The sequence below is a fragment of the Leucopleurus acutus genome (genome assembly GCF_964270905.1).
Source record: "Leucopleurus acutus genome assembly, chromosome: 1".
Lineage (NCBI taxonomy): Eukaryota > Metazoa > Chordata > Mammalia > Artiodactyla > Delphinidae > Leucopleurus > Leucopleurus acutus.
In genome coordinates, this window is record NC_139142.1 from 134,007,192 (window position 1) to 134,033,806 (window position 26,615).

Below are 26,615 nucleotides of genomic sequence, written 5' to 3' on the forward strand. Positions count from 1 at the left end.
CTGCTGAGGGTTTCAGAGTCTGTGATTAAGCCATGCTCTGGGCTGGCCTGTCCTGGGTCCCTGGTTCCCCAGCCCCCTGGCTTCCATCCTTCCACTCTCACCCGGCACCCAGTGAATGTCTCTGTTCAGCCTGGAAACATTTTCTTAACGACAAAAAATAAATAAATAAATAAAATCATAGGTTAAAAATCTCGAGCAATAAAACAGCAGATGACGTTGCATGGGCAACTTCCCAGAGGACACAGAACACACGTCTCCTGAGTGGGTGGCCTTATAAGGACAGGTTCAGGAGGAGAATGGGCAGGAGGCAGAGCCACCCACCAGCAGAGGGGGAGGTTGGCATGGGGGTGGGTGCCCCACCGTTGGGCCGAGAGTGGAGAAAGCAGGCTAGGACCCAGCTCCACCAGAGGAGGGGGAAAAGTACCACCTCCAGAGGTCCTCGCTGGGCCAAAGCCCGCCTGTCCTTCTGCCTTGCCGGCTTCAGCAGCACAGGCTCTGACCTGCTGCCAGCCAGCTGCCACGCTGCCCTACACCACCCAGCCGAGCACCAGGAAGCCGCCCACCCTAGGACAGGCCATTTCTCATTCTTCTTCCTACTTCCCTGCACTCGTGGCCCAGCAGGGCTTGGCACCCAGCTGGCACCCAGTAAAATTGTATTGGTTGGAAGATTAGTAAGTGAGTGGTTGTTTGGTGGTAGTTTTAGCTCATCAGCTGGGCTGTAACGCCTGGAATACAGGGCAGCACCTTCTCAGGGAGACCAGTGCACAGCTGAGCAGGTGCTTAACAAAGGATTTGGTGCTTGAGTGGGGCCTGCCCTTGAGTAGAGCTGAGCAATCAGTTCTTACCTCACTCAGGACCACTTTGTCCCCGGCATGAAGGCACACACCTCCACAGCTGCTCCAGAGAATGCCTGTGACAGGGGCTTCACTCCTCCTGAGGACAGTGTGTGTGGGGGTATAAGAGAGAGAGGGAGTTTCTAGGAGATTCCTGGTTGTTTAAGGGTTCCTCTGAGCCCAGCATGTCCGGGAACAAAGCCCTCACCCTTGGGGTCAGAGGGTGAGGGGAGGTGTGCACCAGGAGGCCCTGTCCTGAGGGAGGGGCTTTGGAAGCCTTCCCCAATCTCATTAGGAAAGACTCTTTCCAGAGCTCCCAAAAGCTCCAAATCCTCCTTGAAGTGAGTCTGCAAAGAGATAGAATGGATGGTGAAATCAGGTGAAACTGGGAGTGCCACCCCATCCCTTGGCAGGCTTTTTACTCAGCCAAACCTTATCATTTATGAGCCACTGTTCATGAGGTAAGCCTTGCTGTCTCCCTGAATCCTCTTTTAAAAGTCAAAACGTGTTTCTCTGCAGGGGCCGACAATCACCCCTCTAATCACCAGATAAGATAGGAGGACAGGGCAGGATGGGGAGGGGGCAGGGAGGGAGTGTGGAAGGAAGGGGGCTGAGAGGGGAGGAGGGTCTGGGAAGAGGAAGCTCCTGACACCTCCACGTGATCCTTGGAGGCCAGCTGTTACCTGAGGGTGCGACCTCCTCCACTGTCTCCAGAATGGAAGGGTCAGGGCCAAGAGGAGGCTCTGGCAGCCCCTCAGCTGGCACTGCTCCCGGTGCCAGGAGAATGTTGTCAGCTGCAGAAGGTTGACTCAAGTTGAAGCAAGAGCCCCAGAGGCTCCTGTTAGAGGTGAGAGAGGAGAAGAGCCAGCTGTGTTAGCTTGAGCCTGGTGAGGGCCCAGGCTCAGACCCTGACCCCTGGGTAAGGCCTGCTCCACTGTCATTCTGTTCCAAAATAGAAATGTCCTTTGTATAACGAGTAATGCAAAACACAACAAAACTCCCTTATGTGACTGCCTGAAATTCCACCATTAGTCATGTATTATTTTGGGTTAAGCATTGCCCCTTGTGCTGGACGGAATAATGGTCCCCCAAAGACATCCATGTCCTAATCCTTGGAGTTATTATCTACCTTACATGGTAAAAGGGACTTTGCAGATGAGATTAAGTTAAGGATTTTGAGATGGGCGATTATCCAGATGGGCCCAAAATAATCATAAAGATCCTTATAAGAAGGAGGCAGAAGGGTCAGCTAGTTAGAGGGCACACATTTCCCTGGGAAGGGAACACACAAAGAACTTGAGGTTTCAGCCTGAAATAGTTTCTGAGGGCCTCCCCCACACACACCACACCCTCCCCATGAGGGAACATGGTTGGGACACAGAAGGGGAGACAGAGTATATGGGAACAGAAGTGAAAGCAAAGCCTCAGGGAGCACTTGCTTCATCCTGCATCCTTGGGCCAGGCCTTGGTCACCACCTGGTCCCCTGACTCCACCATCTGCCTGGCTTCCTCTCCAAGGGTCACATTGTCTAGACTCTGGCTTCTGGTAGCTGAGTGTGTCATCTGCTGCTGTTTCAAGGGGACACCAATGACCCTTACTGTTAGCTGTAGAGATTATCTTTCTCCCAGAATCCTCTGCTCAAAACACCTTCTCAAACCCTGCTGACCAAAGAGGCCGAGTCACTGGGGGAGAGGTTCTCCCAGGTTTTCTGAGTTTGATTATAAATGCTGGAGGTTTGTTAACCATAATGATAATGAGAAGGATGACAGAGTAAAGGTAGTAGTGATTATAGAACAAAGCAGGGTGTAAATATGTATCAATAATAGCTACTAGATGCCATGTCACAAGCTTCCTGTACGCTCTCCTGTTCAATCATCCTAACTGGGAAATTTTAGTGTCCATATTTTATGAATAAGAAACTGAGGCACAGAGAGGTTATGTGACTTGCAAAAGGTCACATAGATAGTTTGTAATAGGGCTGTAGTTTCAGCTCAAATCTGACTTGAGAGTCCATGCCTTTAACTACCACACTATTCTACCTCCTAAAAAATAATTTAAACTAACTGGGCCCACTGATGTCTCATTTTTAATCAAGCAATAGTTTTCTAGGGATGGGAAAGTTTGGGGCAGGTGGGAGAAGGATGGGGGAGTGATATGGAGGAAGGCCCTGTGACGTGGGGGAGAGGCCAGCCAACTGGTCGCCTCTAAACAAGGGGACCTAATAAGGTGGCAGACTGAGGCCAGATTACCTTAATCAAAACATAAATAGCTTTAGATTTAACATTACATCTTAGAAATTGAATTTGAATTTTACTGTCTTTACCAAGAGCAGTTTTATTTTTGACTAACAATGCCATCTCGCTGATTTCTAAAATAGTTTTATGTTGCCTGCAAGTTATTTAAAGCAAGTTTCAAGGCCAAAGAATATTTTTAATGTAATTTCAAGTTGGCAGGCATTGAGGCTTAATGGAAAGCACCCAGGGGCTGGATGGGCCTCAGGAAACCTGGGTTGCAGTCCCAAACTTGTTGTTTAGGCCTGTGTGGGCCTCCAGAAGTCCTCACTGCATGTTCAAACAAGATTTTATTTGCGTTTTTTACAGGCCTCAACTCCAGGTCCAGCCCTGTTTGTTGGGTGGAGGGGGCTGAGAGGTTTTGGTTCTGTGCTAATTGCTGCAGGTCATTGCTCAGGGCAGCTGAGAAGGGCAGAGGCATCAGCATCTTGTCTTCTGACCTCTGCTTGCCTGAGTCATGGGCAGCTCCAGCAATTTGTCCCCTCAATCCCTGGGGACCTCCAGAAGCTAGGCCTGGAGTGACTGGAGACAACTTTGGTCCCAACCTGCCCAATCCCCAAATGAGGAAAGACTGACATAGGACCACAGATTGTGAGAGCAGAAGCCAGATCTCTGGCTCTGATATCAGACACACTGGCCATGGGCCCATTAAACTGAATAAAAATCCCTAGAGATACTGGCCTAAAAACAGACACATAGATGAATGGAACAGAATAGAGAAACCAGAAATAAACCCACACATATGTGTGGTCAATTAATTTACAACCAAGGAGCCAAGAATATACAATGGGGAAAAGACAGCCAGTCTCTTCAATAAATGGTGTTGGGAAAACTGGACAGTCACATGCAAAAGAATAAAACTCAACCACTATCTCACACCACACACAAAAATTAACTCAAGGGAATTAAAGACTTGAATGTTAGACATGAAACCATGAAACTCCTAGAAGAAAAAATAGGCAGTAAGCTCCTTGACATAGGTTCTGGTGATGATTTTTTGAATCTGACACCCAAAGCAAATGCAACAAAAGCAAAAGTAAACAAGCGGGACTACATCAAACTAAAAAGCTTCTGCACAGTAAAGGAAACTATCAACAAAGTGAAAAGGCAACCTACATAGTGAGAGAAAATATTTGCAAATCATATATCTGATAAGGGGCTAATATCCAAAATATATAAAGAACTCATACAACTCAACATCAAAAAAACACACAATATGGTTAAAAAATGGGCAGATCTGAAAGGACATTTTTCCCAAATAAGACATACAGGTGGCCAACATGTACATGAAAAGATGCTCAGTATCACTAATCATCAAATGCAAATTGATGCAAATCAAATCAAAACCACAATGAGATACCATCTCACACCTGTCAGAATGACTATTATCAAAATGACAAGAAATAGCAAGTGCTGGTGAGGATGTGGAGAAAAGGGAACCCTTGAGAACTGTTACTGGGAATGTATATTGGTGCAGTCACTATGGAAAACAGTGTGGCGGTTCCTCAAAAAATTAAAAATAGAACTACCATATGATCTGGCAATTCCACTTCTGGATATTATCTAAGGAAAACAAAAACACTAACTTGCAAAGGTATCTGCATCCCCATGTTCATTGCTCTACTATCTACAAGAGCCAAGATATGGAAACAACCTAAGTGTCCATTGATGAATGCATGGATAAAGAAACTGTGGTGTAAATATACAATGGAATATTATTCATTGTAAAAAAAGAATGAGATCTTGCCATTTATGACAACATGGATGGGCCTTGAGGGTATTATGCTAAGTGAAATAAGTAAGACAGAGTAAGACAAATACCGTATGATCTCTCATATGTGGGATATGAAAAAACAAAGAAACAAATAAAAACAAGCTCATAGATACAAAGAACTGATTAGTGGTTGCCAGAGGTGGGGGATGGAAGGGGAGGAAATGGGTGAAGGGGGTCAACAATAACAACCAAAAAATCAATTAATAAAAGAAAAAGAATCTCCAGAGAGCTTGTTATAATAACAAAACAGATTCCCAAGGGCTGCCAAGCTGGACTTTCTGAATCAGATTATCCAGGAGTGGGGCCTTGGACATTTTAACAAACTCCCCAGGGTATTCTTATGGATAGCAGTCAGGGCTAATCACTCCACTTATCCTAGGGAAACTTAGGCCCAAAGAGGCCTTGAGCCAGTCATCAGCAGAACCAAAATCAGAATTAGGTCTTCTGACCCACAGTTAGATATTCTTTGCACCCCAAGACCAGAAACCTACAGGACCCAAAGAACTGCACATCACTTATTTGTTTTAATTTTCTTAAACTCAAAGTTACTAATGCCCATAGTTTAAAGAATCAAATATAGGTCATTTTACACAGCATATATGAAGACAGTTCCTCGCCTATGCAACTCCATCTGCCCCTCCCCGCAAGGAACCACTTTCAACTCTTTTAGCTGATTATTTTGGTATTGAAGGAAACCAGACTGTCACCCCAAAATATGCCTCTTTGGCATAATTATTTTGAGCTGAAGGCAATTAAGAAGCAGCAAATGCAGGAAAAGCTATCTCTACCCTTCCCCTCTTTTCTGCTTAAAGGCAGGATATAAATTCTCCTTTTCTGGAGACAGATTCTTGTCAGCCCAGAAATGTACCAGGGGAGCCTACAAACCAACCTTACTCCATTAGCTCCCTCCCATATATTTACCTTCCCACAGTTTGCCATCCTTGGAAGCCTAAAACTGTTTTCCCTTGTCCTATCATTTCTCTACAAATTTATTGTTCTTTGTTGAAGATGCTATATAAGCCAGAGTTCTAAACTGCTACTTTGAGATACTTTTCACTGAGGTTTCTCAGGCATGATGTGTGCCGCATGCATTAATAAACTTTTATTTTTCTCTTGTTAATCTATCTTTTTGTTAAAGAGCCCCAGTTGAAATCCTAAGATGGCTAAAGTTTTGCCTCCTTTACAGTATTTATTCCCACCCTTGGCACCATTTGCATTTTTACAACGAGTATGCATCAATTTGTTATTCTTATGTGGTCTTCATAATACAGTCAGGAGGGACTGCCAGGGATGCGTGGGCACCGCGAGGTGCGTCCAGGGTCACTGGGCGCAGGCTACCAGCTCCTCCAGGGCTTGCTCACGGCGGTTGCCATGGACCAGCAGCACCTCCTTGATCCGGTCCTGCTGGAAGCCCATGTCTCTGAACTGCTCTGAGAGGCGCAGGAACTCCCCTGCCTGAGGAACAGGAGGCAGAGAGGGCGTGGGGGACTCTGTGAGGCTGGGCCTCTTCCCTGGGGAGCCCCCTACCAGGTGGCCACTGTACATACCCCCAGAAAGCTGTGACCCCCCACAGGCCAGGTGAGCCTGATCCTGGGCAGCACCTGTGGTTTTCCTGTACCTCAGTGACATGGGCTCAAACCTCCCTTCCTGTGCCAAGGAAGGGGAGCCCAGCCAGGCTGCCAGCTCTCTCTGTGCGGCTTTCCTTCCCCACTCTGGCTCACTCCTGACTCCCTGTGCTCGGGTGCTGCGCTGGGACAGGAAGAGGAAGGCTGCATACTGGTGCCCAGAGGATGCACAGCGCAGGGTCTCTGTCCAGGCCCCAAACCCTGCCGAGGTCTCACACAGCACAGCCTCTGCCTGCCTTCCTCCTCCGGCCCCAGTGCTTGAAACTTCCCTGCCCCTCCCCACTCCTCTCCTCAGCATCTCTCTCACCCCTGCATCCCTCCCTCAGCCTCTGTGAAGACTGCTGGCCTGAGCCAACTGCCAGTTGTGGACAGGTCACATTCATCAGGCCCTTAGAATGTCCTCCTACTGGGACCACAGCCACATGCATTCCGGGTTTCCAGGTAGGCGGCACACTCCCTGAGCACAGAGTTCAAGCACCTTTCTGCTCCCTATCTGGCTCCTGTCTGGGTGTCTGACAAGGAGTGAAAGTCAATGTTTGTTGTGTTGATTCAGTTAAATAACACTAAAGCCCTCCCTCCTGCTTTCTCCCCACCCCTTCCCCTTCCCCTTCCCCCTCCCCTCCTCTATCTCTTCCCCTTCCCCTACTCCTTCCCCTTCCATTACCCCTTCCCCTTCCCTTACCCCTTCCCCTTCCCCTTGGGTCCTCTTGCCTTCCCTGTGTCCCATCTCCCTGGGCTGTCTCCTTCTCCCCAGGGCTGAGCAAGCAGGCTGTCTCCTGTGGCCCCCAGGCCGCCTCTGGCACTGGTCCTCCCCAGCACACCAGGCTCATGTGTGCACCCCACACCTCCCCTCCCCGGGGGCCCAGGCTGGAAGCCCTGCTGACCTGGCTCTCGGAGAACTGGAACATCTCCATGGCCTCATCCACCAGGCCTTCCTCGTAGCCCTGTCGCAATAGCCGGTCACAGGCGCTAAGGTAGCTGAGAAACTGGGCAGGAAAGGGGCACAGAGGGAAGGAGGTTAAGAGGGGTGGCAGGGGCAGCAGATGGGGTGGAGGAGGCACCCAAGGGCCTCGTTAAGGCTGAGCTCAGGGCCAGGCTGACTGGGCAACCTGCCACACACAATGTGGCCCCAGAGACCCATGAGCCAACAGAAGAGGGTCAGAGGCCTCCCCTGGGGACAGGTGGACAGCAAAGCCTCACCAACTGTCCCAAGCTGGGGGCTGGAATCCAGGAAGAGGGCTGTCAGGATGGGCTAAGGTGTTCCCAGAACCTAAGTGGGGAATAGGCCAGGGCTCAAACACGGGTATCTACCCACCACCCACCCAGGATGCTTACCCTCCCTGGTGCACACCCACCTGTGAGAAGACAACCTCCTCTCCCACCCACAGCTGTGCACCCCACCCACCGCCAGACACATACATCTTTGCCATCCAGGACCCCGTGGGCCCCACTCTCTGCAACAGTCCTGCACCAGCGCTGGAAAGGGGAGGGGACAGTGGAGGACCCACAGGGCGGAACATCTCTTCCAGCCACTTCCTGCTTAGTCATCAAGGGCTACTTTTGCCCTCAGGATAAAGTGCTGCCTCCCAACCCAGGTCCAGTGGCCAGCTTACCTCTGTCAGCAGCCCAGCTGCTCCCTCAGCACCCCCAGACTCCTGCACATCCGGTTCCAAGGCCAAGGCCAGCCTCACTCCTCTTCCCTGGGGAGCCTCTCCCCACCCCCCATCTCCACCAGGTGCTCCCACAGCACCCCATGCTTCCCCTCACATACAGCTTTGTAATTGCTCTACTGTCTTTCTCATCCGCTAACTTTTTGTTCCATGAGGGAAGACTTGTGTCAGTCTTGTTCACCACTGTGTTCCTAGAACCCAGCATGGCAGGCAGGCAGAAGGAGCTCAATAAATGTATGCTGTGTTTATAAAATGAATTAAGAACTACCTTCCGGGAGCTTACAGCTCAGTGGGGGCGATAAACCAGATACAGGAAAACATGAGTACCGGGCAGATCAAAGCAGGATTTAGAATTATGGGTATAAGTGGAGGAGAAACAGGTCAGGTTTCTGCAGACCTTCAGAACTGGGCAGAAAACACAGATCATAATAGACTAATGGTTTCCAAACTGTTTTAGCTTCTGAACTGTCCAAGCACCAGGGGGCTTCAACAGTAACAGGGTAAGGTTGAAGCTGCTCTGGGAGAACTGTGGGCAGGATGTGGAGGGAGCCCAGAGTCCAGTGCTCCCACCTCAGGGACCCTGCTCTGGGCACATTTTGAAAACCACCCAACCAAGCTCTCCTTGCACAGTTGGGAAAACTGAAGTCTAGGCAGGGCGGGCAGCTTGCCCCAGGTCCCAGGACTAGGGCTCAGATCACCTGACCTCTTGGCCAGTGCCTTGTCCATCGGGAGGCTAGCTGCTAGAGGAGGGGCTTTGAGCTGGCTTGAAAGTAGACAGGGTTTCCGAAGGTGAAAACAGGGGCAGGGCAGATGGGGGTTCATCGACACCTCTTGGTTCATCGACAGCAAAGGTTCTCAGCCTTGGTGCTGACTGTAGCTACCTGGGAGCCTTAAAACTACTGGTGCCTCAGTATCACTACCCATAAACTGCTGATGCTCACCTCCAGAGGCCCTGATATGACTGGTCAGGGGGGCAGCCTGGGCACTGGGACTTTTACAGCTCTCCAGGTGATTCCTGTGTGCAGCCAAGGTTGAGAATCTCTGACTCAGTCCACACTAGTAGACCCAAGCCAGGCTGCATATCAGAACCATGCATATCAGAACCATCTGCAGATCTTTTAAAATGATAGGGCCCTGGGCCCACTCCAGATCCACTGATTGGGACTCTGCAGAGTAGGTCCTGAGAATCTGCATTTGTAAGGATTCTCTATCTTGGTCAGTTACCAGGCCTATCTCAGGCCCCACAGTAGGTGAGGATGTCACCATCAGACTCCAGGATGGGACCTCCAGCAGTTATTGATTATAAACACATATTCCCCTCCATTCTGTGAATGGGGAAAGTGAGGCTCAAAGAGGGGACCTGATGTGCCTAGAGTCCCATGGCAAGTCTGGGCCCGGCCTATGGACCCTCACACATGCCACCCACACCTGTCCTGCAGGCAGTCAGTAGACACATCGATCCTTGTGGAAGGAGGGAAGGAGTGATGGACAAAGCTTATCTTTTGTATCTCTTCCTCTCTCCTTCTTTCTTCCAAGTGCCCTGTCTCTATCACCTGATGCCCCCCCTCTTGGAGCATCCGTCGTTCATCTCTTTTCAAAATGATTTACTGTAGTGTTTGTCTTTCAAAGGGAGAAGGGCTGTGAACCTAAAGGAGATGCTCAGTTAATGGTGGAGATTCACAGAACAGAGAGGAATACTAACTTGGTGGGGGAGGATAGATGAAGTCATCCAATGGCCCTTCAGGCCCACCCCTTAGTGCCTGGCCCCTGACTGCTCACTGGGAGAAGACTCACCAGGCAGGTGGTCAGTCTATGTCTGGAAACACAACGTTCCTGATGCAGTGAGATTCTCCCAGCCCACCCACAGGGAGGCCAGTGCCCTGTGCTGCCTCCAGCTAATCTTCAGACTCCCACAGTGATGGCCCGAGACCCCAGCCTTGTCACAGGGTCTGGAGGGACTGAAGAGGCATGTCAGAGTCCCTACCATGGACTTGGCCCCTCACAGCCCTCCTGGACAGCTTCTTGGCCAAGGTCCTGGCTTTTCAGCGGCAGCTGAAGGTGGAGGCAACTTCTTAAATCTCAGATCAGCCTAAGGTGCTGCCCTGGAAGGTTCTCACACAGAAACTATCTGTCCCTTCAGGAACTGCCTTAGCTACAGAGAATCACTTCTCTCAAGTCACCCTCTTCCCACAACGGTGACTGATTGAAGCAGAAGTATGAAGGCCTGACCATCTCATCCCCAATTAGGACAACTCTGAAGGGCCATATGTGCTTCCAAGCTGTGGAGTTGGCTTTCACTGTGTCTACAAAGCTCAACCTCTCCCTCTACACATCCTTGCTTCTGTCATTTCCCTTACCCAGAAGTTGTTCCCAAGGGTCTCCTTAATAAATATCCTGTATGCCAAACTCCATTGGAGTCTGCTTCCTAGGGAACCTAACCTACAATACTGGTTTTCCCCATAGCTCCTAGCTGCATCTAAACACCCAAGAAGTGCCCAGCAAATACTGATGACTAGATTGATGGATGGGTAGATGGAAAGAGAGAGAGATGGATATGGGTATGGATAAACTGTTGAGGGAAGTGGTAAGAGCTGTGCTATCCAATATGGTAGCCAGTAGCCACATGTGGCTATTTACCTTTAAATTTTAATTAATTACAATCAATTAAAATTCTCAGTCACACTAGCCACATTTCAAGTAACCACACATAGCTAGTGGCTACTGTATTGGACAACACAGGAATAAAACATCTCTCCTGCTGCAGTAAGTGTTATTGGGCAGCTCTGGAGAGATTCGTGGCTGCCCAAAGCTCCAGTCTTCTGTAGCTGGGGCAGAGACGGGGACAGGAGTAGAATATTGAGACTCCCCAAGTAGGTATGGGGATTCCTGATAAACTCCTATGGAGGTGGTAGCATTAGGGTCTAGAAACTTGCTCACAACCCCCAATAATTGATTCCAAGCTGAAATTCTGCCTCTAGAGAAAAACATAAAATATCTTCAAGTTGAAGATAAAAAGAGCGTGGCCACTCACTGGGCTCCAGCTCCACAGCCCCCCAGTTCTGGGTCCTCCACTCACCTGGCTCAGGCTCTGCCGCCCAGTCTTCTGTAGAGCCATGATAGCCCTGTGCAAGGGATACCCCAGGGCGACCACTGGCCCGATGAGGTCTTGCTCCTCCTGGCTCAGGGCGGACAGCAAATCAGCAGAATCAGGGTGCAATCTGTGGGTGGCGAGAGGCTGGGGCACCTGCCCAGGAGGTGGCAGGCAGGTATGCGGGCTGAGGGACTGAAACACAGACAAGTGGATGTGTCAGTTACCATGGAGGTGACAGCTGGCTAGGCAGGACATTTTTAAAGATGCCTTTATGTACCACCCTCTCTACAGAGTGTAGGGGCTAATATTGTGAGGAGCTTGGAGTCCTGCAGACCTGGATTCAAATCCCAGCTCTCCACTGTTTACTCAGTTTACTCATGTGTAAAGTGGATGCAGTTATACCAGATACCTCACAGGGTTATTACAAGGCTTAAATAAGACAAGGTGAGAAAACTGATTAGCAAAGGGCCTGGCATACAGAAACTGCCAGTAGATGATAATACTTACTGCTTAAAACAACCCTGAAAGAGAAATATGATAGGCTCATTCTATTTTACAGATATTGAAGTCAAGGTTCAGACAACTTAATGACCTGGTAAGCAACACACTTTTGGGACCTGAATCCTACTCAGAATCAAATCCAGGGTTCTTTACCCCAAACCTTAGTAAGGGGGAAGCAGGGGTGATCTTCCCAGCCAGATCTTCCTTCTTGAGTTTGGCTGGCTGGGGCTTGGCTGGGCATGGAGTAGGGTAGGAACTGGGTACAGCTGTGGTGTTGGGGAAACCCACACAGACCCTGGACTAAGGAGGGTGGCTTGAAGGCATTTCAATTGGTTTGGCTGGCATCACCCCTAACCCGTCCCCCATGAAGAAGCATCCATCTGCTAACCCCGAACATACCGCCCTGTCCCCTCCTCCCTAAGAAAAGCCTAGCTGCTGCCCTGACTTCAGGAGCAGAGTGCATGTGACATGTGAATTCCCCACCCATCCTCATCTTCTCAGGGGTTTCCCTGCCATGACCTCATCCTAGGATCCGCTCTTTACCCCAGGTGAAAAACATGCAAATCTTAGGATTTGAGTCTACTCTTGTGACCTTGAAAAAGATTCTTACCTGCTCTCTGCCTCAGTTTCCTCCCCTTCAGAACATCTGCCCCATCCTCCCCCCAACCCCGCTGTAGGATTGTTGCTAGAGTTAAATTTAATTGGGACCAGGGAAGAGCCATCCTGGCATCGGCAGCTAGTCCGTGATGTGGGCGTGGCCTGTGCAGCTTACACAGTCTCTTCTCTGTTCGCTCTAAATAACTGTGTGAGGGGTTGCTGCCCACTTTACAGGTAGAGAAGAGATGGCTCAGAGCAGTTCAGTGACTTGCCTAAGCTCACACAGCAGTGAGTGGGAAATGCCAGACCTTGAATCTGTCTTTTGGATTTAATTTCACCTTGGCCTTATTCTGTTGCATCTCCTGGCCTGACTGTGGAACTGCTGGGGGGAAGAAAGCTGTGCCTAACTGCCACCTCCTGCTACTAATCCTGACCTAACCCATCTGTTCCAGATCCAGGTTTTGTGGAGTTTGATACTTACACAATCTGGACCACTTAAAGAAAAAAGACACAGTTACGGATATAAAACTATGTACAAGGCCTTGGAAGGAGCTAGTGAGGGGCCTGAGGCTTAAGCTTCATTGGCTTCACCATATGTTCATATCTGCTCCCAGTTCTTCTTGGTACACATCCTCTGTCCTGAAGCCTTCCCATCCTGCAGCAACCCTCACCTCTCTCTCAATACCTGATTCCTCCCACTGTACAGTGTGCTGCCTTGTCTCACACCTCCTTGCCCAACTCTCCTTGTCCTGTGCGTTTGACCTGGTCTCTTCCAACCCAGTCTCTTGAAGGAAGAAACTGTACAGTGAATATTCCTTGATTGAGCCTTCCCCTCACTCATCCTACAGCAAGCCTTGCTGGGTGGGAAGCCCTAGATCTGAGCCACATTCACTGATTCAACAGACATTCACTGAGCACCCCCTATGGGCCAAGTGTGCTGCTGGGTGCTGTGGAAACAAACATAAATGCGATCCAGTCGCTGCCCTAGAAGAATCATATTCCATTGGAAGAGACAGACAGATATTGGGTAATTACAATTATTGTGACATGCACCCTAATAGAAGCAAAGAAGGCACAGTGAGAAACAGGGATTAGGGACCTATGAGCAGGGAATATTCTAGGCAAAGGGCCACAGGAAGGACTGCATGGTATAGGGTCAGGTGAGAGCAGGTAGGGAGGAGGCGCACGGAGAGGAGGGGACAGAGGCTTCGAACCAGGCCGGAGACCCAGACTGCGGGGGCCTCACTGCTGAGATGTGGCCTCGGCCAAGGGGGCAGTTTCCTTACCGCAACCACGGGCCTGTGGCTCCGCAGCGGGGGCACGTCGCCAGCCGTGGAGGGCCGCGGGGGCAGCGCAGGGGTGCTGGGGAGCGATGGCTCGGGGCCCGGGGGTGGCACTGGGGCGCTGGGGAGCGGGAGTGCCGGGCCCAGGGGTGACGTGGGGCCAGGGCAGAGGCTCAGAGCTCGGTGGCGGATGCGGTGCAGGAGACTGCGGGGGCGGGCGGCCAGCCTGCACTCAGAGAGCCGCCGCCGCGCCCCGGCCAGCTCCGACCTCACGCCGCGCAGCACGTCCAGCGAGCACCGGTGTTGGCTCAGGCTGGGGCTCGCCGAGGAGCTGGGCTGGGGGCTGCAGGGATCCGGCTCTTCCTCCATGGCAGAGAAGGCTTCTTCCTCATCCTGGTCCTTCTCCTCCACCTCTTCCTCCTCAGGATGCTCCTGCAGTCTAGCCTCAGGACCTTCCGCTGCGGCAGGCATGGGCTCCAGCCCTTGCTCAGGGCTGACCAGCAAGAGCCAGGCGGGAGGGGCTGAAGCTGCCCCCGGGGCATCGCACTGGACCTGGCAGGGTCCCCGGACTACAGCCTCCACCCAGAAGAGTGCCCTCCTCTCCAGGCTGAAGTCATACTGCGGAAAGAAGGCTGAATGAGGCTCCGTCAGGCAAACCAGGGCCGGGGGCGCACCCCTACCTTCTGGCCTCTGGGGAACCTATTCAGGCATAGACTCACCAGGCCTGGACAGTTTCTGATTCTAAGCCCCAGGCATTCATCGCAGCCCACCCTCACCCTTAGTTTTAGCTAGCACTGGGGTGGATGGATATCAATAACAATTGAACGGCAAACTGTGCAGGAAGGACAAAGTGAGGAATAGGTTAATAGACTGAAACAGTGAAAACAAATATCTAAGTCCCTTTGCCATTCAGTATATAATTGAACAACAGGGGCTTAAAAAAAAATTGTGCAACAAAACTTGTTCTTAGCAAAGAAGCTTTCACTTGAGCCCAGAATCATTTGTCACTGAGCAGTTGGCTTTGGAGGCCGGCCCAGGCCTGCCAACCTCTCTGTGGACTGGTACTTGCCCCCATCCCATGCGCTGCCATCCAAGGTTACTTTGGGGCCCAGGAAATGTAAAAATTGCCAATTTTTGTTGAACTCTACTTACTAGGTCCTAATGTTATTCCTATTTCCAGATTACCAAAATGAGGCTCAGAAAATTTGATTTGCTGGTGGTCAGATTAGTGGTGAGTGGTTGAGCTGGGATTCCTCTGTCCATCTGACTGTAGTGCTTTCTCCACTACAGATCAAGCCAACTAAAAAATAAATCTGGAGCCCACATAAATAACATAAATTGAGAGTTTGTAAATGAGGCAAAAATAAAATATTCCCGGTACCTACCATTAAAATTTAGAACTGGAAATATAAAACTCCATTAAAAAATATAAATATTCTCAAAAGGCAATTTCAGTGCTCAATGATGGCCAGTTAAGGCTGGGGGAAGTGGTGTGTGTGGGGAAAATGGGAGGCAGAAAGGCAGACAGGCACTGCCCCCTCCCACCCCTGAATGACCCTATGTTGGAGAGAGGAACATAACTTAGCTGTTCTAAGTGTGGCTCCCTGAGTGTACCTTATTTCTCTCTGTATTCTCAGGGCCCAAGGCAGTTCTGGCCCCAAGGGCATATTTGTAATTGTGTGCAGAATAAATGGACAGAGAAAGAGATTGGAGCAAAATAAGTGGGTTGTGAAGGACAGAGGAGTGAAAAAGACAACTTCAGAACTGATGAGGCAGTCATGGAGAGAAAGAGACTGAGAGATAATGAGACAGTCAACAGGACTTAAGGAATAAAAGGATACAAAGACCCAGGCTGAACAACCAGTAAGACAGGAATACAGCCCCATCCACCAAGAAAAAAAAAGAAAGAAAGAAAGAAACGACAAAAAAAAATGTTATGACGAAGGAGCAAGGTAAAAACCTACAAGACCAAATAAATGAAGATGAAATTCACAACCTACCTGAAAAATAATTCAGAGTAATGATAGTAAAGATGATCCAAAATCTCAGAAACAGAATGGAGAAAATACAAGGAATGTTTAACAAGGATCTAGAAGAACTAAAGAGCAAACAAACAGTGATGAACAACACAATAACTGAAATTAAAAATACTCTAGAAGGAATCAATCGCAGAATAACTGAGGCAGAAGAATGGATAAGTGAGCTGGAAGATAGAATGGTGGAAATAACTGTTGTGGAGCAGAATAAAGAAATAAGAATGAAAAGAATTGAGGACAGCCTCAGAGACCTCTGGGACAATATTAAATGCACTAATATTCAAATTATAGAGGTCCCAGAAGAAGACAAAAAGAAAGGGTCTGAGAAAATATTTGAGGAGATTATAGTTGAAAACTTCCCTAACATGGGAAAGGAAATAGTCAGTCAAGTCCAGGAAGTACAGAGAGTCCCATACAGGATAAATCCAAGGAGAAACACTCAGAGACACATATTAATCAGACTATCAAAAATTAAGTACAAAGAAAAAATATTAAAAGCAACAAATAACATACAAGGGAATCCCCATAAGGTTAACAGCTGATCTTTCAGGAGAAACTCTGCAAGCCAGAAGGGAGGGGCAGGACATATTTAAAGTGATGAAAGGGGAAAACCTACAACCAAGATTACTCTACCCAGCAAGGATCTCATTCAGATTTTTTTTTTTTAAAGAAAGGTAGCTAATGAGTCTTTTTTTTAAATTATTTTATTCTTTTATTTTTGGCTGTGTTGTGTCCTCATTGCTGCACACAGGCTTTCTCTAGTTGCAGCGAGCAGGGTCTACTCTTCATTGTGGTGCACAGGCTTCTCATTGCAGTGGCTTCTCTTGTTGCGGAGCATGGGCTCTACGCATGTGGGCTTCAGTACTTGTGGCTCGCGGGCTTTAGAGCACAGGCTCAATAGTTGTGGTGCATGGGCTTAGTTGCTCCGCAGCATGTGGGATCTTCCTGGACCAGGGATTGAACCCGTGTCCCCTGCATTGGCAGGCGGGTTCTTATGCACTGCACCACCAGGGAAGCCCTCTCATTCAGATTTGACAGAGAAATCACGAGGAAAACCTATGAGAATTCAGCACCACCAAACTAGCTTTACAACAAATGCTAAAGGAACTTCTCTAAGTGGGAAATACAAGAGAAGAAAAAGACCCACAAAAACAAACCCAAATCAATTAAGAAAATGGTAATAGGAACATATATATCGATAATCACATTGAATGTAAATGGATTAAATGCTCCAACCAAAAGACACAGACTGGCTGAATGGATACAAAAACAAGACCCTTATATATACTGTCTACAAGAAACCCACTTCAGACCTAGGGACACATACAGACTGAAAGTGAGGGGATGGAAAAAGATATTCCATGCAAATGGAAATCAAAAGAAAGCTGGAATACCAATTATCATATCAGATAAAATAGACTTTAAAATAAAGACTGTTGGGGACTTCCCTGGTGGCGCACTGGTTAAGGTTCCGCCTGCCAATGCAGGAGACATGGGTTCAAGCCCTGCTCCAGGAAGATCCCACATGCCGCGGAGCAACTAAGCCTGTGCACCACAGCTATGGAGCCTGCGCTCTAGAGCCCGTGAGCCACAACTACTGAGCCTGCGTGCCACAACTACTGAAGCCTGAACGCCTAGAGCCCATGCTCCGCAACAAGAGAAGCCACCGCAATGAGAAGCCTGCGCACCACAATGAACAGTAGCCCCCGCTCGCCACAACTAGAGAAAGAACGTGCACAGCAATGAAGACCCAATGCAGCCAAAAATAAATAAATACATTTATTTTTAAAAAAGAAAAAAATATACTCCATGCAAATAGAAATCACAAGAAAGCTGGAATAGCAATACTCATATCAGATAAAATAGACTTTAAAATAAAGACTGTTGGGGGCTTCCCTGGTGGCGCAGTGGTTAAGAATCCGCCTGCCAAGGCAGGGGACATGGGGTTGAACCCTGTTCCGGGAAGATCCCACATGCTGTGGAGCAACTAAGCCCGTGCACCACAATGATTGAGCCTGCACTTTAGAGCCTGTGAGTCACAACTACTGAGCCCTCATGCCACAACTACTGAAGCCTGAGCACCTAGAGACCGTGCTCCACAACAAGAGAAGCCACCATAATAAAGAGTAGCCCCCACTCACTGTAGTTAGAGAAAGCCCATGCGCACCAACGAAGACCCAATGTAGCCAAAAACAAATAAATAAAATAAATTTTAAAAATTTATAAAAATAAATAAAAGTTTTTAAAAAATAAAAATATAAAGACTGTTACAAGAGATAAGGAAGACACTACATAATGATCAAGGAACCAATCCAAGAAGAAAACATAACAATTATAAATATTTATGCATCCAACATAGAAGCACCTCCGTACATAAGGCAAATGCTAACAGCCATAAAAGGAGAAATTGACAGTAACACAATAATAGTGGGGGACTTTTAACACCTCACTTACAATAGACAGATCATCCAGACAGAAAATACATAAGGAAACACAAGCTTTAAATGACACAGTAGATCAGATAGACTTAATTGATATTTTGAGGACATTCCACCCAAAAGTGGAAGAATACACTTTCTTCTCAAGTGCACATGGAACATTCTCCAGAATAGATGACATCTTGGGTCACAAATCAAGCCTTGGAAAATTTAAGAAAACTGAAATTGTATCAAGCATCTTTTCTGACAACAACACTATGAGATTAGAAATCAATTACAGGAAAAAAAAACAGTAAAAAACACAAATACATGCAGGCTAAACAGTGTGCTGCTAAATAACCAAGAGATCACGAAAGAAATCAAAGAAGAAATAAAAATATACCTAGAAACAAATGACAATGAAAACATGATGATCCAAAACCTATGGGATGCAGCAAACGCAGTTCTAAGAGGGAAGCTCCCAGCATTTCAAGCTCACCTCAAGAAACAAGAAAAATCTCAAATAAATATTCTAACCTTACACCTAAAGCAACTAGAAAAAGAAGAACAAAGAAAACCCAAAGTTAGTAGAAGGAAAGAAATCATAAAGATCAGAGCAGAGATAAATGAAATAGAAACGAAGAAAACAATAGCTAAGATCAATAAAACTAAAAGTTGGTTCTTTGAGAATTTAAACAAAATTGATAAACCTTTAGCCAGACTCATCAAGAAGAAGAGGGAGAAGACTCAAATCAATAAAATTAGAAATGAAAAAGGAGAGATTACAACTGAAACACAGAAATACAAAAGATCCTAAGAGACTACTAAAAGCAACTCTATCCCAATAAAATGGACAACCTGGAAGAAATGGACAAATCCTTGGAAAAGTACAACCTTCCAAGATTGAACCAGGAAGAATTAGAAAATATAAACAGACCAATCACAGGTAATCAAATTGAAACTATAATTAAAAATCTTCCAACAAACAAAAGTCCAGGACTAGATGGCTCCACAGGCGAATTCTATCAAACATTTAGAGAAAAGTTTAGAGAAAAGTTAACACCTATCCTCAAACTCTTCCAAAAAATTGTGGAGGGAGGAACACTCCCAAACTCATTCTACGAGGCCACCATCACCCTGGTACCAAAACCAAAGATATCACAAAAGAAGAAAATTATAGACCAATATCACTGATGAACATAGATGCAAAAATCCTCAACAAAATACTAGCAAACAGAATCCAACAACACATTAAAAGGATCATAAAAGGACCATGATCAAGTGGGATTTATCCCAGGGATGCAAGGATTCTTCAATATATGCAAATCAATCAATGTGATACACCAATATTAACAAATTGAAGAATAAAAACCATATGATCATCTCAATAGATGCAGAAAAAGCTTTTGCCAAAATTCAACACCCATTTATGATAAAAACTCTCCAGAAAGTGGGCACAGAGGGAACCTACCTCAACATAATAAAGGCCATGTACGACAAACCCACACCAAACATCATTCTCAATGGTGAAAAACTGAAAGTATTTCCTCTAAGATCAGAAACAAGACAAGGATGTCCACTCTCGCCACTATTATTCAACATAGTATTGGAAGTCCTAGCCACGGCAATCAGAGAAGAAAAAGAAATAAAAGGAATAAAAATTGAAAAGAAGAAGTAAAACTGTCAGTGTTTGCCAATTACATGATACTATACATAGAAAATCCTAAAGATGCCACCAAAAAACTACTAGAACTAATCAATGAATTTGGTAAGGTTGCAGGATACAAAATTAATGCACAGAAATCTCTGGCATTCCTATACACTAACAATGAAAGAGAAATTAAGGAAACACTCCCATTTACCATTGCAACAAAAAGAATAAAATACCTAGGAATAAACCTACCTAAGGAGGCAAAAGACCTGTACTCAGAAAACTATAAAACACTGATAAAAGAAATCAAAGGTAACATAAACAAATGGAGAGACATACCATACTCCTGGATTGGAAGAAGCAGTATTGTGAAGATGACTATACTACCCAAAGCAATCTACAGGTTCAATGCAATCCCTGTCAAATTACCAATGGCATTTTTCACAGAACAAGAAATTTTACAATTAGTATGGAAACACAAAAGACCCCGAATAGCCAAAGCAATCTTAAGAAAGAAAAATGGAGCTGGAAGAATCAGGCTCCCTGACTTCACACTATACTACAAAGCTATAGTAATCCAGACAGTATGGTACTGGCACAAAAACAGAAATATAGATCAATGGAACAGGAGAGAAAGCTCAGAGATAACCCATGCACATATGGTCACCTTATCTTTGATAAAGGAGGCAAGAATATGCAATGGAGAAAAGACAGCCTCTTCAATAAGTGGTGCTGGGAAAACTGGACAGCTACACGTAAAAGAATGAAATTAGAACACTCCCTAACACCATACACAAATATAAACTCAAAATGGATTAAAGACCTAAATGTAAGGCCAGACACTATCAAATTCTTAGAGGAAAACATAGGCAGAACATTCTATGACATAAATCACAGCAAGATCCTTTTTGACCCACCTCCTAGAGACATGGAAATAAAAACAAAAATAAACAAATGGGACCTAATGAAACTTAAAAGCTGTTGCACAGCGAAGGAAACCATAAACAAGATGAAAAGACAACCCTCAGGATGGGAGAAAATATTTGCAAATGAAGCAACTGACAAAGGATTAATCTCTAAAATATAAAATAGCTCATGCAGCTCAATATTGAAAAAACAAACAAGCCAATCCAAAAATGGGTGGAAGATCTAAATAGGCATTTCTCCAAAGACATACAGATGGCCAACAAATACATGAAAAGATGCTCAACATCACTAATCATTAGAGAAATGCAAATCAAAACCACAACCTCACACCAGGCAGAATGGCCATCATCAAAAAATCTACAAACAATAAATGCTGGAGAGGGTGTGGAGAAAAGGGAACCCTCCTGCACTGTTGGTGGGAATGTAAACTGATACAGCCACTATGGAGAACAGTATGGCGGTTCCTTAAGAAAACTAAAAATATAACTACCATATGACCCAGCAATCCCACTACTGGGCATATATCCTGAGAAAACCATAATTCAAAAAGAGTCATGTACCACGATGTTCATTGCAGCACTATTTACAATAGCCAGGACATTGAAGCAACCTAAATGTCCATCTACAGATGAATGGATAAAGAAGATGTGGCACATATATGCACTGGAATATTACTCTGCCATAAAAAGGAACGAAATTGAGTTATTTGTAGTGAGGTGGATGGACCTAGAATCTGTCATACAGAGTGAAGTAAGTCAGAAAGAGAAAAACAAATACCGTATACTAACGCGTATATATGGAATTTTAAAAAGCGGTACTGATGAACCTAGTGGCAGGAAAGGAATAAAGACGCAGATGTATAGAACGGACTTGAGGGCACAGGGGGAGAAGGGGAAGCTGGGATGAAGTGAGAGAGTAGCATGGACATATATACACTGCCAAATGTAAAATGGATGACTAGTGGGAAGCTGCTCCATAGCACAAGGAGATCAACTTGATGCTTTGTGACGATCTACTAGAGGGATGGGATAGGGAGGGTGGGAGGGAGACTCAAGAGGGAGGGGATATGGGGATATATGTATATATATAGCTGATTCACTTGTTGTACAGCAGAAACTAACACAACATTGTAAAGCATTTATAGTCCAATAAAGATGTGAAAAAAAAATACCAGCACTTGTGATTTGTGGAAGCTAAGCAAGATGATTCTAAATTTCAATATGAAAAACAAACCAATAAGAATAGCCAGAAAAACTCTGGGGACAAAAAGAGAAATAAGGGGGACTGGCCCTACCAGCTGTTAATATATATTATAAAACCTCAATAATTAAAGCTAAGGCACTGGCACAGATAGACTAAAGGTACAGAACAGAAAGTCCAGAAATAGAAATTAATATCTATGGGACTTAGTAAATAATAAGGTGGCATCTCAAGCAATGGGAAGAAGATGGTGTTAATCAAAAATGGTGTTAGTCAGCTGAAAGGAAATAAAGTTGGATCCATCCTCACATCATACACGAGGGTGAATTCCAAAAGGATCGAAGATTCAATTTTATGAAATGAAACCATAAAGGTACTAGGAGAAAACAGGAGAGAAATCCTTTATAACCTCAAGTGGGAAAACATTTCTCTGAATTGAAACTGAGAAGCCATGAAAGTACACACACGCACATGTGAAAATCTGCATGGCAAATATACCCCATAAGCAAGGTCAAAGGCAAATGACAACTGGAAGGAAAACAGCTCTGATAACAGACTAATATAGGAGTGCCTAGAAATAGATAAGAAAAAGACCAACAGCCCAACAGGGAAATGGACAAAAGATATGGACAGTCCACAGAAAAGGGAATACAGATGGCTCTTAAACACGTGAAAAGCTGCTCAACCTCACTAAGGATAAGAGAAAGGCAAAATAAAACTACACTGAGATACCATTTGCCTATCCCTGGGCAAAGATCCAAAATCTTATGACTCTCTGTTGGGGAGTGGAGCTGAGGTATAGGCCCCTTGTAGAGCGCTGGTTGGATGTAAGTCAATATAACCCTTATGGAGAGCAATATGGCAACACACTTCAATTCAAAAGGACATCTGCATAGTCTTTCCCTGCAGCATTGTTTGTAATGGCAAAAGACTGGGAAGAACCTAAGTGTCCATCAAGAGGGGATTCATTCAATAAAGTACGATGTATTCATTTAACGCAATACAGTGAAAAACAAAGTGAAGAAGCTTTCTATGTATTGATATGGAAGGTGTTAAAATATATTAGGTGAAAAAAATCAAGACAAACAGTGTATATAAAATGCTACCCTTGGTGTAAAAAAGGAGGAAATAGCTGTATTTGCTTTTATATACACACATAAGAATCTCCAGAAGAATACATTTTAAAAAATGAGTAACAGAGGTCACCAGTGAGGTGGGGACAGGACAGATGGGAAGGTGTCAAGTGGAAGGCTTTTCACTCTTTCAGGGTAGGCAAACTGTATGGGAGCCAAACCGACCTCCAACCTTGTTTTTATAAATAAAGTGTTATTGGAACACAGCCATACCCATCCACTACTTTCTGTAATGTCTATGGCCCTTTCTCCCTACAACAGCAGAGTTAAGTAATTGCCAGTTTTTACTATCTGGTTCTTTACAGAAAATGTTTGTTGACCCTTGTGCTATACCTATATATACATATATATACATGTATATATATGTATTTCATTTCAAACTGTATGAATATATTTTCTTTCTAAAAATTTTAATTGACAAAAGGGAAATTAACTCTGATTAAAGGGATGATGAAACTATGATGAAACAACAAAACACAGACTTGTTGAGGCTCCTTGGGAAGGCAGTAGGGTACAGGGGGTGGACATGGGCTTTGGGGTCTGATCATGTTGGAGTCCTGGCTGTGTCACTTACAAGCCACATGACCCTGTTGGTCACCTGGGTGGAAACTTTGGTTTCCTGTGCCATGGGGAAGGAACACCCACCTGCTAAACGGGTCATAAAAATGAGACAGAAGAGTGAACGTATAAAGAGCACCTAGCATGGGCCTGGTGCATAGCAGGTGCTCAATAAATGGTAGCTATTTTTTTCTTTTTTTCTCTTAGGCCACTACAGGTTCATCTGATAATCTAACTACTAGCTATAACATTGTTGCTATGGGAAAATGTGTTTCAAGTTCCAAACACTGGGAATACAGCCCAGTACATTTGGAAGACTGACCAGGAGAGGCTGTAAATCATACTTGGAGTCTCTATTTGATTATTTGCCACAGCAGTATAAGAAATGGAGGCTCAGGAAGGGAAACAGGCACAAGGGAGTACAGATGCCCACCCTGAGAACAGGAGGCAGAGCCAGGGCCAGCACATGGGCTAGGACACTAGACATAGACTTGGCAGAAGGGTACACATTTCTGCTTCGAGGAGAAATAACCTTCAGAATAGCCTCTTCCCAGCTTGCCTTGAGCCCAGCAGAGAGGGAAAAGTTGTGATAGTCTACCTCCCCTGGAGTTTAGTAAAGCAAGTTCCTCTTCCCAACAATACAGGCTCTACTGCCAGAGGGCCCACAGCACAGGCTGCCTGGGGAGAGCAAGAGCTCCTGCCCCACAGAGCGTGGGCCACTGGACACTGTGCTCTGGGCTTTACAAAGCTTATTTCTGTTCTGGGTCCTAAGGAGCTTAAGTGCAACTCCAGGGTCTGTAGATAAGTCTCCTGCTCCTGTCCCCAGAGGCCACTCGTGCCTCTCTACCTGACCCTCCTCAGGCCTCTCCTTCCTGGACTATGCTCTCTGCACCTCACTTCCCACAACCCTTTTTTTTGCCCTCGAACATTATCTGTCTGATGGCTCTCATGTTCTAATCCTTCTCTTAGCTATCAGGAAATGATCTAGAGTCAGGACCTGGGTTTTAGTCCTGCCACTGCCACTATCTTTGGACAAATCATTTCCCTTCTCTGAGCCTCAGGTCCTCATATGCAAAAGTGAATGAGAGCTGAACGAGATCCTCAAACTTTCCTACAAAGTTAGCCCACACAGCGCTGACTGAGGACAGAAGAGCCCGAGGACTCAGTCCCAAGAGACCCAACACCAGCTCCACAGTTCTCTGCAAGCCTTTTCTTTCATTTTTTAAAAATTCATGTGAATTTTGCCTTCTACCCCATGATACATCTGTGTTATAATATAAATGCAATAGGTTTCCTCCTAAATCTTCAAGTAAATTTGACTCACTTGGAAGTTAAATAATCATGTTTATCCTGAGGGTATGTGATACCATCATATATACTGGGTGCATATCCCAGTGTGTGAGCTGTGGGGCAAGGGGTGCCTCAAGGGTGCCCCCAGGGTAGATGTGCTTTGGGTCTGTGGAATAGTAATCCCTTCTGATGTGTCCCATGTAACTGTCTGCATTTTAATGGAGGATTCTGGAGATAGTATCTTAGCCCAACTAAGTGATTCTAATGGTGGAATTTTAGAATTGGCAGCAGGCTGATAGAGAACAGAGGAATTGGAGCATCCTTGCTATCACTCTCAGTTACTCTATATAGGCAACCTTCCAGTTATTCTAAACTTAAAATAAGACCCACTAAATAGCCCCCAACACCAGGACACTAGCCTTCTTCATGAAATATCTTTTCCTCTTGGGTTATTTCCGAACTTCCTAGAATATACCAGAACAGGACTGGCTGCCAGTTAAAATCAAGGAACAAGGGACCTAATGAGGCTCAGCATCAGACCCAGAGACCCAGGGATGAGAAGACAGAAAGAGAGATATACTTACCATAGAACCCAGCAGAAGCTCCCTGCAGTCTGGGACACTGAGCTCTGGCCCAGAGAGGGGCTCTGTGCCTATCACAAAGCCCTTGGGCACCTTGAAGGGGACACCATCCAGGGCATTCATTCTATCAGAGGAAGATGGTGGAGATGGCTGAGCAGGGCTGGGGCAGGCCTCCTGCTGGCAGGGAGAGAGCGAATTCCTGAGGACCAGGCTCAGGTCTCAAATGGCTCACTGCTCTCCTATGTGGTGACTTCGCCGAGCCCCACAGAGCCAGGAAGGGAAAGGCCCGTGCTGCCTAAGGGAGGAAATGAATAAAACAAGAGCATTCAAACCGACAGCAACTGACTATTTCATGTTTAAGTTTTGCTCTCTAGACCACTGTTTCCCAAAACACGGTTTGCAACACTAGTTCTAAAGCATTTCATCAAGTTTGCACCCAAATGGTTAAGAAAGAAATATCAAACTACACAAACTCTTCCAGAAAAGAAGGAATACATCCTAACTTGTTTTGATTTCATCATCACCTTAATACCAAACCTGGGGGCTTCCCTGGTGGCGCAGTGGTTAAGAATCCGCTTGCCAATGCAGGGGACATGGGTTCAAGCCCTGGTCCAGGAAGATCCCACATGCTGTGAAGCAACTAAGCCCACACACCACAACTACTGAGCCCGCGAGCCAAAACTACTGAGCCCGCCCGCCTAGAGCCCGCGCTCCGCAACAAGAGAAGCTACTGCAATGAGAAGCCCGCATGCCACAGGGAAGAGTAGCCCCTGCTCGCCGCAACTAGGGAAAGCCCGTGTGCAGCAATGAAGACCCAATGCAGCCAAAAAATAATTAATTAATTTTTTTTAATGTTAAAAAAAAAAAACCAAACCTGACAAGAAGATTAGAGGCTGATATTTCATGAAAATAAATGCAAAAATCTTATCAAAAATAATTATGGATAGAAAAATACAATACTGCCATGTTGAGTTTATTTCAGGAATGAGAGACTGGATTAACATTCCAAAATTAATCAATGGGAATAAAGATAAATATCAATAGAATAAAAATGAAAAAGTATATAATTAGCTATCTCCATAGATGCAGAAAAAGCACTTGATAAAATCAATATCCACTCATGATTTTAAGAAACAATAAACCATTTTTAGCAACT

General features: G+C 45.9%; 1 protein-coding gene across 1 annotated transcript; it reads right to left on the reverse strand.

Annotated features, from left to right (window-relative positions):
- Nucleotides 1-5,856: 5,856 nt before the first annotated feature.
- UBAP1L (ubiquitin associated protein 1 like) lies at nt 5,857-25,582 on the reverse strand (the record flags this gene model as incomplete). The annotated part of the gene is made up of 5 exons (XM_082848354.1): nt 5,857-6,354; nt 7,409-7,510; nt 11,271-11,477; nt 13,670-14,284; nt 25,463-25,582. The coding sequence occupies 5 exons, from the start codon at nt 25,580-25,582 to the stop codon at nt 6,220-6,222; spliced, it is 1,179 nt and encodes a 392-aa protein (XP_082704480.1). The 3' UTR covers nt 5,857-6,219.
- Nucleotides 25,583-26,615: the final 1,033 nt, after the last annotated feature.